This window comes from Tachysurus fulvidraco, chromosome 4 (genome assembly GCF_022655615.1).
Source record: "Tachysurus fulvidraco isolate hzauxx_2018 chromosome 4, HZAU_PFXX_2.0, whole genome shotgun sequence".
Classification (NCBI taxonomy): domain Eukaryota; kingdom Metazoa; phylum Chordata; class Actinopteri; order Siluriformes; family Bagridae; genus Tachysurus; species Tachysurus fulvidraco.
Window position 1 is genome coordinate 27,058,774 of NC_062521.1, and position 17,664 is coordinate 27,076,437.

Below are 17,664 nucleotides of genomic sequence, written 5' to 3' on the forward strand. Positions count from 1 at the left end.
CGACGTGTTCATTGCGTGTGGTCCGGAGAAGTACCGCTATGCTCAGGATGATTTTGTGTTGGATCACAGTGGTAAGGCTTGTGCAGCCTTTCTAAATGGTAGGCTTGGCTAAACACTAACCTCCTCTCACTTCCTGTTGTGTTTGTAACATCTATCCTCACGTCCTTCCCTCACACGCAACATGCATACACATCACGTCAGAACACGTCGCTGTGGCCATACAGGTGCTGCCTTCAACCTTTGTGAGAAAGTAATGGCACCCACATGTCACTGCCATCTATTAACTTCATTACTTCTGTAAGAGTGTGAGTGTTGGATTAAGCAAGCCAGATGTTAGTGAACAGTGAGCTGTGCATAAAACAGTGAATGACGTATTCTTCAGTAGTGAATGACGTATTCTTCAGTAGACCTGCACTCATTCCACTCTGGTCTGAAAACCGTCCATAAAAACAACTTTTTTATTCATCATTTACAAACTAAACAATTCTCAAACATCCCATCGTTTTTCAGTAATATACATAAAGGATATATTGGATAGAGACAGTTTCAAATGTTATTCATGTGTTTATCAATGTTGTTTTTTCTTTTTTTGCCTTTCTCATATCATAAATGTATTTCTTGATTTGCCTCAGTGTTTAGTCACAATAATCGAAACTGTTCACTATGAATGCTATAAAAAATTTCTGCTCTTAGTAGACATTAGTAAAAAGTCACTAGGTTATTGTAGCTAAGTCAGATAAATTAATGCGTATTTTTGGTTATAGTCCCTTTTTTTTTTTGTCATTTTCCAATGCTTGGTTTTGTTGCTTATTTATTTATTTATTTATTTATTTTGTAAATTTTGCTTCTTTTTTTTTGCTAGAAAACTACTAGAATTTGTGAAATTCCACACACACAGGATTCTTCTTCTTAACTCTTTCCCCTGAAGACAGAAATGTAATTCATTTTTATGTGCTCATGTTCGACGGACGCGAACATTAGAGGGCTTTGGATGAATGAACATTTTAATGACATCACATGAAATTCTGCTGTAAATTTGAAAAGATTTGCAAAAAAAAAAAAAAGATTTTCTTAGAATATTTGATTTTCTCCTCTGAAAATCTGTCTAATATCAATTGTAAGAACAGGCAGTGATTAAAGAGGCCAAGCACTACCATAATTTCTCAGTAATATATGTAAGGAAAAGCTGATCATGAACAGGGTCCATTTAAAATGGGATTCATTATAAAATAAGTCAATTCTTATGCCTTAGAGATCTAACACTTGTACTAGGTGACGCTTCTTCGGTTTTCAGCTGTACTCTACTCCTGCTGTAACCCATCTACCACAAGCCCTAGTGTGTCGTTGATGCTTTTCAGCTCAACATGGTTGTAAAGAGTTTAGTTTAGTTACCGCAGCCTTACTGTCAACCAGCAAGGCTGCTCTCCTCTAACCCTGGTTTTAAAGTTTTTTGTTTGTTTGTTTGTTTTCATCAATCCATGCGAACTCTAGAACCGGTTGTTCCTGTAAATTCCCAGCAGAATTTCTGAAATAGTCAAAGTGGCAAATAAGGGTGTAGTCAGAAAGATCACACACAGTTTCTCCGTTATATGAAATTTTAGAATCATTTTCTGTCAAATGGACAACCTGTAGTTACGAGACTGAACACAAATAAATCCAAAATAAATTAAGCTTTTATCAGAAATTGAAGCCAATAATAAAAGAAGTAAAACTGTCCTTAGCGACCGATGAAACGAGCGCTATCCGATTGCGGACTCGGGATGCTTTGTTATAGTACATCCTGTTTGGATAAAATAAGTTTAACCTGTTTAGCACTGAAAACATGCTACAGTACACACACACACACACACACACACACACACACACACACACACACACACACACACACACACACACAATAGAGTATGTAGTTCATCCGTTCGATGTCTTTGCCCTACTTATCCTTAGCTGCTCCACTTAGCTAAAGTAGGACTTTTCCAAAAATAATAGAAGAAAAAAGAGACAGGGTGTTTTCTTCCGACAGTCCTGGTTTAGATCCAGTTTTATTATGTTCTCTATTAAGTTTTGCTAAATAATTATAATACATAATTAAAGATTGTGTCAATTCTTCATTTAGAATAAAAATGTTAAGATTGATTGTTTTTTTTGTTGTTGTTGTTGTTGTTGTTGTTGTTTTTTCTGCAATTACATAAATTACTTTAAGTATATAAATTACTTTTGGGGTTTAGTTACATCACATTACCTACAAAATGTACTATTTTGATTCTATAATGATTCTTTATTTATGAACCTATCCAATCATATAGCAGCAGAATTATTTATATAGTCATGCAGATGCAGGTCAAGAGCATCAGTTAATGTTCACATCAAATATGTCCTACTTCTGGTTGGAGTTTAAATCAATCACTGCTGCTGAGGATGAACCCCATGGACAGCCTGGAGATACATGAGATTACTGTGGATGGTGTCACTTAGAAACCATAAAGTTGACTTTGGACTGCAACATAGAGCTTCATTTTAAAACTAGAACGATTTTTCTTGGTTACTGGGAAAAAAAACTGCACTTTCTGACCATACAGTACACAATTATACAAGGCAAATGATTTATAATCACACTCTCTGGTGTCACCCAGATAACAACAGCTTCCCTTTTGAGTCCACTTCCTCTCAAGGTTTCATCCTTGTATCATTTCAGGGATTTGCTCTATTTATCTCCTGCTTTTATAGGTTTCTGTAAAGCTGCTTTGTGAAAATAGAATTTGTTTAAAAGTGCTATACAAATAAATTCAAAATGAAAATATCCTAAAATATGATCTGAGTGACGTTGAGCATTGTACAGTATGTTTGTCGGTACCAGATACACTACTGTGAGTATTTCAGAAACTCCTGAATGACTCCTGGGATGTTTGCATACTGTACATCTGTCTCTAGAGTTCAAACAGAATAGTTCAAAAATCAATAAAACTCCTGTTGATGGTAACTTATATACCCACAGCAGAAAAGCATTGCACATGACATCCTATCATGAGGTGGATACTTTACAGTAGCAGAAGAACACATCAGGTTCCACTTCTGTGGGCACAGAGTCATCCAGACTGAGATCAGTGACCTACTTAAAATCAGTTTCCACTGTTACTGCAGCAGACCGTAATGCTCGCTTGCTTGAGTTCAGCAAGTTCAGCAGACAGAACAGAAGGTTTGATACAGAGTGAGATTAACAAGGCTGGAATAACTTCCACAGCGATGAAGGGACTCAGATTAGTTTATTTAGTGTAAGAGATGTGGGTAGATGTTGAGTGGAATGTTAAGGAAGGTTAAGGAGGTACAGGATTGGCTAGAATTATTTATTTTACACTCACACACACACACACACACACACACACACACACACACACACACACACACACACACACACACACACACACACACACACACACACATGTTAAAGTCCCATGCTATCTTTTCAGCCATGTTTATAGAATCCAGTTTGAATGTGTGTATATCGACAAAATTTTAAAGTTGGTCTTCTTGATGTATATTTTTTTACACAGTTAAACTGCTTCTTTTATCTAAAGTGGAGAAATGTCATCACTGTACACACTAATGTAATTATATTTATTTATAATATATATATATGTGTGTGTGTGTGTTGTTTTGTGTGTGTTCCAGAGTGCCGTGTTCTGAAATCCTCTTGTTCTTCTCGCGCCACTACTCCAGTGAGGTCCAGTGGCAGTAAGAGTCCAGCACGACGCAGCAAATCTCCTGGAGCAGGTCAGCAGTATCTCTCACACACACACACACACACACACACACACACACACACACACACACACACACAGGGCAAGGTGAATCTGACACTAGGTATTATGTAAGCAGCACAGATGTGTCGTGAAGACTTACAGGAGGACAAGCTAGTTCCTGTCATCTTGCAGCATATACTGTATAAACATTTGTTCCTTCACTGGACTCTTGCTTTTTCCACTTTCGGTCAGATAATAAGTTAGAAACCTGACACTTCTTAGACTCCTTCCATGAACCTTAAATAATCCCTTTAACCATCCTCTATACAAGAAACCCTTCTGACCAATCAGATTTTAGATTTCAGCATAACTTATTTACATGGAATGTACATTTAAAGCTGCACTACATAAACATTGGCATAATTATCAAGCAAACACTGTCAATTTCCTCAATTCGAACCAATTTGAATCGATCGCAGACTCCAGGAGTGTTTACATGCACCTTAAACATTTTAATCCTGATTTAAATCATCATTAATATGTACATTACACCTACTGCTGGAAATGCAAGATGTAATCAGACATACACGTCACTGCACTACGCCGAATGTGTGCAAGGGTTGTACCGTATCAGTTTGGAAATAATACGAATCAAGCGTTTACATGGATCATTTATGTGAATCCTATTTACTGGATTGTTTCCGGTCTGCACCATTCGATCCTATCATTTATACTGAACTCAGTTGGATAGATTCAAGCAGATTACTCACCGATTTGGTTGCATGAAATGTATCTAATAATCTATTCAACAACAGCTCTAGCTATGAGTTTCCATGCCTCTTTTCACAGAAATTATTTCTTTCTCTCTTGTTTTCTTGCTGTGACAATCTGCAGTGAGGAAAACTTCTTCATACCTGTCCACTAATGGACAGAGTCCGGTCAAATCCCCAGGTTGGTATTGCATGTTGTGTTAGCTCAGGGGTTAAAGTTGTCCTTAGCACCTCGATTCAGCTGCTCTGTTACAGTATATGACATTATATTCAGATAGTTTAAAAACTAGACAATGTGTATATGGCAGATTATGTAACTTCACTAACTTTCATTACCTAGAAAGATATCTGTATATCAGGGGAGATTCTACTTTTAGTTTTGTCTGCTAGTAAGAGATACAGTTAGCAATTTAACATCTGTGTATGGCATTTTTTGCAACATTATTAGTTTTATTTGACTACTTTGAAAACTAGCCAGCAACTGCTCTATATGTATGTTATAGACAATTTTATTTAATAATGTAAACTCAGATAGTTATCAACTTCCTATCTGTAAATGGCAGATGATGTAATTTCATTAGGTTTATTTAGCTAGACAGGATGCTACCTAGTGATGTAATTTCAGGTAGATAAAAATCTAGCTAGAAACCATATTATATATGTTTTGCAAGCTTCATTAGAATGATTTGGTTAGATTGAAAGCTAGCTAGCAACCACTACATCTATCTTTGTCCACTTATGTAAGTTCGTTAAATTCATTTGGCTAGTTAGGAGGCTAGCTACAAACTACTTCGTCAATATATCATAAGTGATTTTGTATGCTAACTAGCTAGCTTGCAATTCTCCATCTGTTTATGGGAGCTAATGTAACATACTTTATATATAAACGTATCTATATATAGTTATATATGTAACATATCTATATATAGTTTCGCTATATTACTTAAACTTGGCCTGAATGGAAACTATCCAGCAATAAAACTTAATTATATAGTTATATGGCTAGTTTGAAATTTTGTTTCATCTGTATGTCACAGTGATGAATTTTATACCTGTTCATTTTGTACTTTTGTTAGAAAGTCAGCTAGCAACTTCTCATTTGGCCAAAACATTATGGAACTTATTAAAAACCCATCCTGGTACACATCCATAATAACCATCCTGACATTAAAAGCAAGCAAGCAATCTGACCTTGGCGTGACCTTGATTCCACCTCTCGAGAGAGTTGCGCATAAACTCTGGCTTCTGAGTATAGCATTTAATCAGACTAAGAGCAATCCAGCATGGTTCTTTCCTCCTTACCGAGCTGAGCTATTTTAAAACCGGCTCTCTGCCCACACTCTGTCACACTTTTTTTCTAATATAAGGCTGGCTAATGCAGCATTAACGAACTTACCAGGCCCTCTTTATCACCCAACCAGCCTGAATGACTGCAAGTGCATGCCCACAGAGGAAATGCAATTTAACTACCAACCATCAAGGCAGCAAGCCTGGATTAATTAGTATCTTTTAATAGAAACCGATGCCTGCTGAGGCAGATTCAAATCACAACTGACCAATGAGCACTGTGTAGAAAATGCAGTAAGATTCGTTTCTATTTCATATACTATGCTGACATTTACTGATCATTCAGTTGTAAAGGTGAAACTGAGTCAGGTTAGCAACAGAAGGTAGTCTAGAACTATCCGTGTATGTTTGTATCATAGTATACTTCTTGGTAGCCTTGAATTATCTCAAAGTTGCAAGCAGGACCCTGTGGCTTGACCCGAGCATTCTCCAAAGTAATCACATTACTTGGCATCTCCAGGGATATACAGACTTTCAGTATTGCTGGGATTTAGTTTCAGGTGGTGATCTTACAGTGTGTACCAGCTGAGATATAAGCAAAACATTCATTCTACCGGGATCTTAACGGGAGGAAAAGACATATAAACTCAGAAAGAGAGCGAGGCTAAAGAATAGAAGAGGGCAGAGGATTGAGCTTTGTGGGCTACTAAGTAAAGTCCATACTGTATGTTAGCAGGTGTGGCTCTCCTCCATGTCATCTTATGACAGGATTTCTAGCTAGAACAATCTATCACCCTGCTACGCAACTGATCCCGGGGCTCCAGAGGATGGACGAGTAATTGGATGGACGTGTCTAAATTAAGTAAAGACTGGTGGAAGATCAAGAAGGTCCAGAACCGATGACAGCTGATGTAGCAATGTGATACCTTACAGAAACAGCCACCAGGTCCACTTTGGTGGAGTGCAAGACCTTGAAACCAGACTCTTTAAGACTCTGGACTCCATTAATTGTATAAAGTGGGACCAATTGGTATTTGCTGGGTTCCAAGATATCTAGCGTGGCTTTTTTCAGGTATAAACCTTTCCTGTCTTTTGGGTAGTCTGTGCTTGAACAGATCTTCCAAAAGTGGAACATTCACCAGTGTCTGATGTTTCTTATTGACTCTTAGCCATGAAAGTGCTTCCTCTTTTAACTAGAGTCTGGGCTGATATATAGATGTGCAAATGCCTTTTTATGACATCTCATTAAGGTGATTGGCTTCTCTGACATCTCATAATATTTTCATTCACTGATTGCAGTGAGTTTAGATTGAAGGGCGATGAAAATTGACCATATCTCTCGATACACACAGGAGTAGGATTAAACAGAAAGAATATTGGGCTTTACTGGAAGATATTGTATGCCATGGTGGCTTAAAGGTTAGCATGTTTGCCTGGCTTCTTTGAGGTTGAATGCTTTGTGCTCTGCGATTGCATGTTCTACCGGTGCTTCAGGGGTTTCCTCTGGGTACTCTGGGATACCCCTCTAAATCCAAAGACATGGATTGTAGGCTGAGTTGCCATGACTGAATGTTGAGATGACTGAATGAAGAAAAAATTGGTAAAAAAAAAAAAACTGGGGTGTTTTGTTTGTCCTTTGTCTCTTTAGGTGTAATGAATCTCTCTCTCTCCCTCACTCTCTCTCTCTCTCTCTCTCTCTCTCTCTCTCCCTCTCTCATTAGTTAACGGAGTGCTTCCCAACCTGAGTCAAATTTCCACCCCCAAATCCACAAAGTCCTGCAACTCATCCCCCACGAGTCCCCGCAGCATGCGCAACTTCAAGGTGAGAGCCCATCACCATGGCAACGTCTCGGTTCTTGACAGGATTTTAAGATACATGCTGCATATTTAGACATGTTTATTCAACAGTTCATTAGCATGAAGTACATGCAGGAAAACAAATAGATGACTGTTAGGGTGGAAATGTTGTTTTATCTAACTATACAATGATAGATTTATATTATCAAGACAAAATTCAATGCAGTTTACCCTGAGTGTAAAAAAAAAGTGTTAGTGATGACTCGTCTTCGAACAAAAGAAGAAGATGATATTAGTCACCGTCCCATTTTCTCGAAATCTTATTTAAACTCCCACTTTCCTGTCTTTTCACTCCACATATGCGTAGGAGAGTTCCATTTGTATGTATGTGTTTATTCAACGTGTTAAAACTAAAAAAAAACATAAAATATTTTGCATAGTTTAACTGCCACGCAATTAAATGTAATACCATTAGGTAAGTACATTAAGTACAAGTAAGACCTATTAAGCAAGAGAGAAGCAACAATGCCCTTTATCAGAGTGACTTTCATCAGACATTCATCTGATTTATACAACTGAGCAGTTGAGGCTTCAGGGTTAACTTACAACCTGCAAATCAGTAGTCCAATATCTGAAACGCTGAATTACCATTCCCAGAAAAGTTGTCCGTAGCCGTGAGCCGAGGGAGCAAAACTGACCATATTCTCATGGAAGGAAGGATGACATACTATCTGCCCTTTCAATGAGAGCAACACAAGCCAACTATAGGCATCTGTGAGCTCACAGTAGAGGTTGGATAGCGGATAGGGGAATACTGACTGATGGTTGGGATTTGGCCAAGATTAAGTTCAGAAGTTGTTTTTATTGGGGGGGCATTTTGTAATGTTACCAAGCAACCTAAAACCTTTAACTCTTCTGTAGTGAAGAATTTCTCATCGTGGAAAACCTCTGGGCCATTCAATGTTAAAGAAAACTTACAGATCAGCAATTAGAGCTTTTCAAGTCCCTGTGATTGTAATAAACAGTATTGGCAGTATTATATATTAATATATGGGTAGTTGACAAATGACCAAGAAAAAGTACTTTTTTTGGAAAGCATAATAACTTTTTAAGAAAAAATACATATAAATACATATATATATTTGTGGAGTATGAAAACTGCACTTTCAGAAAATAATACTGGTCACTCATTTTGTCAATGACTTCACATATTTTTTTCACTTTTTCACTCAACAATACTGTAAATGTGTCCTATGGTGTGACATTTAAAAAGTACTAAGAAATTATATTAAATAACAAAATAAATACTTGAGAATTGTTCACATTATTAAAACATTATTTTCTTAAAGTGATATTTATTTTACATGAAAGTACTAATTAGAATCATTTTCACCATGAATAGATGAATGTCTATTCATGAGTGTCACACCAAAGGACAAAAAAACTAACATCTTCAGTGGTCTTAAAACGTAGTTAAATATTTAAACAATTCTGAGAGAAATACTTACCATGTGCACTTCTCATGGCCTTCATAGGGGTCTTCAGTCACATGACCTTGAGTGGGGTCTTTCAATTAAATGTAGTGGTCCATGATATTGCCCAAATTAAAATTAGGTTTTTGCATAACACCAAAGGACATTTTTTTCTGTGACAAACTTTATGAAATTCCTACACTTTTAGAAATGTATGTATATGAAAAGTGATGGCCACTTAGTGAAATAGACACTTGCACAATTATGCCAGGAGTGTTCATTAAGATTTTTAAACATTATTTTCTTTATTTATAAAATGTAATATTTATGAAATAATGTTGTCTACCGTCACACCATAGGACAATTTTGAGATTTGGCTCAAAGTTCTAAAAAAACTAACAATAACTTGGGTATTAAAACAACAAATTCATATAAAACAAGAAAATGTTTAACCATTTACAGTATTCTAAATTATGAAAATGTGAAATAAATTATGTTTTATCTTCTGTGACAGTGAAAAAGCCATGTATAAATTGAAATAATTGAAAATTAAATGTGTTGTGTAGTTTTGCATTTTAATTACTCTGGAAAGGAACCCAGTCGAGGTGTCGTGTTGTGACAGATCAGCACCAAATTCAAGTGCTTGCCATCTTTGCTATACAGTACATACAATTTTTTTCCAGGTTCAGAACATTTGAACCTACAAGTGTCGTATAAACGATCTTTCACTTTTCTAGAATCCTATGGACTTTGGCATTATTAGAAAAGCATTTAAAGAAATGTTCATTCTGTTCTGCCATTTGCTCTTGTGCAGCAGGGAAGAACGATAGTAAGAATAGATGTCAAAACAGTCATCTACTTATCCTAATAATTCGACAAACTTTGATTTTGCGTTGTTGACTTTATTAGCCAGACTATTGATGTGCTTCTTTAAATATCTTTCCCACTTGCTTTTAGTTTAGTTGCAACAAGCGGATCGGGGCCGCCTTCCATCTTTCTGTGAAGGTACCATGAAGAAGTTTGGAGTTTTTTGTTTGTTTGTTTGTTTGTTTGTTTGTTTGTTTGTTTGTTTTAATATTTATATGCAACTGCTAACCAGCCATAGCGCTTCTTTCCACTGAGCACTGAATGCAAATAACATTTACGAAGTTACGAAAGAATTTGATTTGCTCTTCACTGCTATTGCACTGGAGCTACACTGCTAATGTAGTCTTATAAGCTTCCTGTGCTTGTTAGCATGTTAGTCTTAAAGCTCCTTGTAGCTTAACTGAACTATTACCTTTGTGCTGAGGAGAAAATCGTGTAAATGTTATTTCTGGAAGAACTGTTGCATCAATTTGGAACCTTAATCCCTGTCCTTGTATTTTTAGGATGAATTGGGAAAAGTCATGAATAATTCATGAGCATGACTGGCTTTATACAGTCATAGTGTATACAGTCAGTGCATTGCTGGTGAACGAGACTTTAAAACTTTTGTCTTTTTCTTTTAATCGCTTACACTTTCTATTTTGCTCAGTCGAGTTAATCGCACGGAGTTGACACGAAACTAAAGAAGTATTAAAACTGTAGAGCTATTAAAATTTGGGGGCTAGGTTTTTGTGATACTTACTGTTAACATTTGAATGAAATACTCTATCTTTGGCTAATATTAAACACATAAACATTATGGCTCTATGAAGTACAGTATATTGCTTGATCTACTTATCCTCCAAACCCTGGGCATTTTTCCTTTTTCAGATCAAATTTGAATTGTTGAAAACCAAAGCATTGATAAAAATAAAACATTTACAGCATTTGGCACACGCTCTTATCCAGAGCTACTTTTTTCTCATCTATTTAGCAGAGCAATTCAGGTTTACGGGTCTTGCTCAGGGGCCTAGCATTGGCGGACCTGGGATTCAAACTCATGGCCTCCTGATCGGTAGTCCAACACCTCAACCACTGAGCTACCGCATTCCCCTATAATCATCTCACAGACAATTTCATTGCCTTCATTTAGCATCTATTAATAAAATGCAAAATAATAGGATGTGCTGGATCAAGTGCTGCTTTATTTTATAAGCTGCTGAATATCAAGAGTGGAAGCCATTTCTTCAAACACACAGATGGTTTTAATCCATTGAACAGAGCATCGAGAGAATCAGCTTAAGAAGCTGCCTGTCTTGACTCTGAATACATTTAACTTTCCATGCATAACATTTGGACTTCAACTCTGAATATGTATTTTCTTATGTTAAGTTAAAAAAAAATCCAAACCATGCACATACATATACAGAAAATATGAGTCGGCGTTTTCCTCCGAAGTTACATGCTCCTAAAGATCTGTTTTTGGATATAAAACAACCCAAATAATTTGTTCAGGATTTTCCCCCAGTTTATCCTAATTAACGATATCTCCCCCTGAACGGACATCTCCTCCTGATTTCAGCAGCGCTGCTGTTCGCTCCGACTGGCTTGAGTAGTTTTAGGCTTTGCAGATACCTTCTTCATTCTCATGTAATTAGAGATAAGTACTGTGGAGACGTAGTACCGTCATAGTGTCACTGCCATTTGCTCCCAAAATGCAAGAGAATGTTTTCATATTTTCATTAGTAAAATATATAAAGGAATGATTAGTGCATGCTTAACGAAAGAAGGTTTGTTGTTAAGAAATATAACATTCATAATGGATGATTTTATATTTTGAGAGATTTTAAAATATGGATTGACATAGAGTCAGGGCAGCTCAACACTCATGCCATGCCACCTTTCGCTTATTGGCTAATTAATAACAGTTTAAATGCTCTGTTTTAATGGTCTTACCTAAATAAATTAACCAGGAAAAAAAAAACAACGTTGCAGTGTTATCCGGTCGACTTCCAGTCATCGGTGAACTGGATTCCTCTGAGTGGCTCTTTCTTTCTTTCTTTCTTTCTTTCTTTCTTTCTTTCTTTTTATTATTTATATAGCGCACATTATACAACTGACGTTGCCCAAGGTGCAACTGGATCTGCAGTCTTCTCTTGTAGTTTTATCATTGATTAACCATTTGGATGGATGATAACAACCTTCTGAGCCTACCAGTAGCCGCGACATGTCCCCCCCCGGACCATATCTATGGGCTGATAACCACTGATAACTTCCATTCAATCGAGTGATAACATTCGAAGCGGGTGATTTCGCACTGTACACATTTTTCATGGCAATGTGGAGTGAACACTGTTAACACTGCCATGCTGATCCTGTTTAGAGGATTTAACCCTGGGAAAAAAGACGTGCTTTATAATGACACATACCTTTACTCAGGGGGTTTAGAACAATGATAACCCGGGATTAAGCACAGTGTGAAAAGCCCTGATGTGTAATCACCTGCCACCAATTGGCCTCCACTGTCTGTCACCAATTGGCCGCTTAAATCTATAATCTGTGCTACAAAGAAAGAAAGCCTCCAGGTTTGGTCTTACAGTCATTGCTGTTGGTTTGTTTGACAAAAATCCAAACAATCTGCCATTTGCTAAATAATCTTACTAGCTCTTTAGTAGGATAACATTCGAAGCGGGTGGTGAAATGACACACTCTTAGAAGGTTACTCCTAGTTGCTTAGTAACAGACGCCCAATCAGAAACAGTGTGGGATTAAGAACAGTGTGTGAAAACCTCATATAACGTGAAAACCCGGCCATAGCAACACTTAAAAATGTACAAGTGGCTTGGTAGATAGAGTCAGGCAGCAAAACACGGAACATCCTGGAAGAGTGTGCTGTGGAAGAGCGAGGAGGAAATCCACGGTGTGACGGAAAAATTAGCGGAAGCTATATGTTAACAAACTGTAGGCTGAGCGACTACACAACAAACTTATAAAGGGCAAAAAAAGATTACAAAGCTGTGTAAAATAACAATATCTGCTCAGGTGCAGAATAACGAACCTGAACCTGAGACGAGCTGTTATTTAAGTATCATAACTGTATTGATCCAATCACGGTTGATGATTTGCGTACTGTATATGCCAATAAGAAGAACCTTGCACCAGGGTTGAGGAATGTCCCAGGATTCCGTGTACCTGAGGTTCACTAGGACCCAGGGGAAATACTTCAAGTGTGAAAAGTCCTAGAGCTACACCACTTACTGTAGATTTGATCTTTATTTACTTCATCATATCAGAACTGTAAGCTTGAAGATTTTTTTTTTGTTTAGCATGCAGTCAATAGAGCATTATGAATGTTAAATCTTCAAATATTTGCACTACAACCGAGAGATTTTGAACCTTACAGCTAATATCACCGCCAGCCGTCCCTACATGCATCTAATTATAACATATAATCTGAATAATCATCACTGCTCATCATTTCAACCTGACAGCATTAAAGGCACTGTTCGCTGACGTTCGCTGATGAAATCTATGTCGTTTCTCTTCTAGATTCCAACTCATCACTCGTCTGCATCTAATGTGAGCGTTTCCTCCGAGCAGCATCAGCCTCAACACTCCGACAGCACCATCCCTGAGGGTGAGCATCCACCTGACTGTTTCTCTCTCAGCCACTTTCCGTTTCGTTCTTTTCTTTTTCTCTCCAAATTTTACCAGTGTTATCATGGATTAGATTGTTATGGTTATATGGTGTTATGGTTTTCGCGTTATCTGTCCCACCTGAGATTCTAAATATTGCGATATCTCTAGGAGTGGTTGAATATTTGTAGAATTTATATAGAAATATGATTTGAACCAGCAGATGATCTAATTTATTTTATTGTATTTATTTATCTGTTACAGTGACAATGCATGTTAATAAATATTTCTGTCAATATGCCAGAGTTAGCCAGCTAGGCAGATGATAATAGTCACCCTAAAATGATAAAAGTAAATAAAAGTACATATTGAAATAACAATAAAGCTACAATACATTTAATAAAAGTATTAAGCATTAGCTATGATGTACATTAGAAACACAAGATGCCAACATTCAAACAAACATCACACAAATACATGAACACATTAATATTAATATTAATTTTAATATTAATCTTGAATTTTGTATTCTAGTAATCTTTATATCATTCTATGTTCATGTTCTGTAAAGCTGCTTTGAGACAATGTCAATTATAAAAAGCGCTATACAAATAAACTTGAATTGAATTGAATTGAAAATTTAACACACACACACACACACACACACACACACACACACACACACACACACACACACACACACACACACACACACACACACACACACACACACACAATAAACAAAAAACCATCAGGGGGCAACAAGAGCAGGTCAAAAACTAAGCTAATGTTGACAGCTCTGGTTAACAACGAACCACTTCTTTAACTGGATATTAAATGTACTATACGTGCTCAGGTTTCTGATGTTTATAGGGGTTCCACTCGGTAACAGAAAAAGCGGTTTGGCCAAATACATTTTTCCTAAAGAGAATGATACAATCTCCCCTCACGGCACCTCTAGTTCTACTATTATCAGCTGTTCGGATGTTGACAAACTGATGGAGGGGGTCATTGTGCAATCGGTCCGAACAGCATTAAAGTCACAACAAGGTCAAATATTTGAGACTGTTGGCCTCCAGTAATGTCTTTCCTCCCTTTCCAGAGATGTTCATGGTCCATAAAGGATTTTTTGCTGTAATTCCAGATGTATGCGTGTGTTCCATACTCTCAGGTTCCAGTAGGTTTTTTGTATGGAATTCTGATCGGAAGTGCTTCGATCTAATTGATCCAAAGATTTTACAGCATTTGGCAGACATCCTTATCCAGAGTGACTTATTATTTTGTTTATACATCTGGGTTAAGGGTTAAGGGCCATTCTCAGGGGCCCAGCAGTGACTCATCCCCTTTTGATCAGTAGTCCAACACCTTTTCCACCAAGCTACCATATTCATGATCATAGTACATATCCTCCTGTATATTTCGGTTTATAGTAATAACAATATATTTTGTTTATAGCACCCTTCTGTAAATTTTAGTTTATAGTAATAGACATCTGTATATTATATTTAATAGCACATATGTATGCATCTGTACATTATATTCATAGTACATATATTCATTTGTATATTATATTCATAGAACATACATATCTGTAAATTACTGTTTATAGTAATAGCTATATATATTGTTAAAGCACATATCTTTCTGTAAATCTGTATATTATGTTCATAGTACACACACATCTGTAAATCACTTCTATATTACCACTTTATTTAACTTATTCAAATCTTGTACAAACTGTATATCCTGCACTTACTGCTATTGCACTCTGGTTAGACCTAAACTGCATTTCATTGCCTTGTACTTGTACATGTGTAATGACAATAAAGTTGAATCGAATCTAGTCGAATCTAATCTAATCTAATCCCCCTAAAAATCACAAAAAAAAAAATTTTTTAGAACTTTTCTATGAATATTTCACCCAAGAAGACTAGATAAAAACAAAAATACTTCTGAAACTCTACAAATTCTTAAAGTCCTGATTGTCTACTTTCATATGAGCTTTATATTAACCACCACTGTGGAGTGAGACATGACAAAGACTTTTAGTGATCATCAAGGACACATCAAAAACAGGAGCAAACTCCATTTTCTGGCCTCTGGGGGAAAGAGTTTAATAGACATCCTGATCCTGATCCTGATATGAACTAAAGTGTTGTCCGTTTCTTCTGCAGTTAATGGAAACAGGAATCCTACAGCCTCAGCCATCGTGGAGAAGTACAAAGTGGGAAAAGTTATCGGCGATGGGAATTTCGCCGTGGTAAAGGAATGTGTTGAACGGTAGGTGATCGTGTTCGATTCAGATATATTATTCGAAATGTTTCACTCGTTGCCTGTAAGTCCTGATTTGACAATAAATATGGTCATTAATATACATGACTTGATGTTTCTTTCGGTTTGTTCTCAGGTCAACTGGAAAGGAGTTCGCCTTGAAGATCATCGATAAGAATAAATGTCGTGGTAAAGTGAGTCTCAAGCTTTCCACATCCTCGGTTTATTTTCTAACGATGCAGATTTTTAATGTATGTAGTGAACTAAAACTGGAAAAACCAGGAAACATAAAATACAAGCAAGAACAAAGGGTTGGCAATAAGATGCTGAGACTCTGGAACTCCGATCTAGTTTTATATCTAGTCTTGGTTTCCGCATTCAATGACAAACTCCATTTGTATCCTCTTCCTCAATCAGTTTGGGACAATCACTAATAATCTAGTTGTTAATCTGAATAATGTATTTAATTCAATTCTATTTGTGTGGCACTTTTAACAATGCACATTGTCTCAAAGCAGCTTTACAGAACATCAAATGTTTGTGAAAGTGAAAATGACGTGACATACGGCTAAGTACGGTGACCCATACTCAGAATTTGTTCTCTGCGTTTAACCCATCCAAAGTGCACACACATAGCAGTGAACACACACACACACACACACACACACACACACACACACACACACACACACTGTGAACACACACCCGGAGCAGTGGGCAGCCATTTATGCTGCTGCGCCCGGGGAGCAATTGGGGGGCTTTCAGTGCTTTGCTCAAGGGCACCTCAGTCGTGGCCGGCCCGAGACCCGAACCCACAACCTTCGGGTTAGGAGTCAGACTCTCTAACCATTAGGCTATTACTTCCCACTGTACTGTACATTTATTTGAATTTAATGATTTGTCACATATACATTACAGCATAGTGAAATTTTTCTTCTCATATCCCCACCTTGGAGATTGGGGTTAGAGCACCATGATGCAGTGAGGGTTCAGGGCCTTGTTCAAGTGCCCAACAGTGGCAGTTTGGCAATGCTGGGGTCTTGAACCCTAATCTTCAACTGCCAACCCAGAGCCTTAACCACGTAAGCAGCTACTGACCCCAATCCCCCAGATGGAATGAGAAAGAAACCGTCTGTTTTTTCCTCACCACAGTTGCCTCAGTCATCTCAGGCTTGTTCATTAGGGATAAATTCAAACAAATTTAAATATAAGTCTAATAATTATTCTTGAACTTTTGAACTATATTCCATATGTTCTGTAAAGCCGCTTTGACGCGATGTCCATAGTTAAAAAAGCTACACAAATAAAGGCCTTGAGAGGGAGGGCACGGTGGCTTAGTGGTTAGCACATTCGACTCACACCTTCGAGGGTTGGGGGTTCGATCCCCACCTCCGTCTTGTGTGTGTGGAGTTTGCATGTTCTCTCCGTGCCTCAGGGGTTTCCTCCGGGTACTCCGGTTTCCTCCCCGGTCCAAAGACATGCATGGTAGGTTGATTGGCATCTCTGGAAAATTGTCCATAGTGTGTGAGTGTGTGAGTGAATGAGTGTGTGTGTGCCCTGCGATGGGTTGGCACTCCGTCCATGGTGTATCCTGCCTTGATGCCCAATGATGCCTGAGATAGGCACAGGCTCCCAGTGACCCGAGAAGTTCGGAATGAGTGAGTGAGAGGGAAGCCCTGAGAGAACCCAGACACAAAAGGGAACCCATCCTCATTTGGGTGACACCAGAGAGTGGCATAATAGCTAATGTCCATTCTACAGTCATATACAGTCAGTTCGGAGTTCTTTAAACTGGAGCTCATTATCATCTCATCATCTGGGTTTATTATACAGTAGATTCATCAC

At 37.6% G+C, this 17,664-nt stretch overlaps 1 protein-coding gene across 9 annotated transcripts in view; it reads left to right on the forward strand.

Moving 5' to 3' along the window:
* Positions 1–17,664, forward strand: part of dclk2a (doublecortin-like kinase 2a) — a 63,854-nt gene that overhangs the window by 28,260 nt on the left and 17,930 nt on the right. For 3 of the 9 annotated variants that reach the window (XR_007140407.1, XM_047812549.1, XM_047812541.1), the window contains exons 3-10: positions 1–98; positions 3,670–3,771; positions 4,635–4,691; positions 7,519–7,619; positions 10,024–10,071; positions 13,462–13,549; positions 15,723–15,828; positions 15,956–16,013. The exon at positions 1–98 is cut by the window's left edge and continues 32 nt beyond it. Coding sequence is in view for 8 of the 9 variants with exons in the window: in XM_047812549.1 (XP_047668505.1) it covers positions 1–98; positions 3,670–3,771; positions 4,635–4,691; positions 7,519–7,619; positions 10,024–10,071; positions 13,462–13,549; positions 15,723–15,828; positions 15,956–16,013 (658 nt within the window). In the remaining variant the exon portion in view is untranslated. The remainder of the gene's footprint in view (positions 99–3,669; positions 3,772–4,634; positions 4,692–7,518; positions 7,620–10,023; positions 10,072–13,461; positions 13,550–15,722; positions 15,829–15,955; positions 16,014–17,664) is intronic. The other 6 variants (XM_027177776.2, XM_047812544.1, XM_047812543.1 and 3 more) reach the window with 6 other exon arrangements.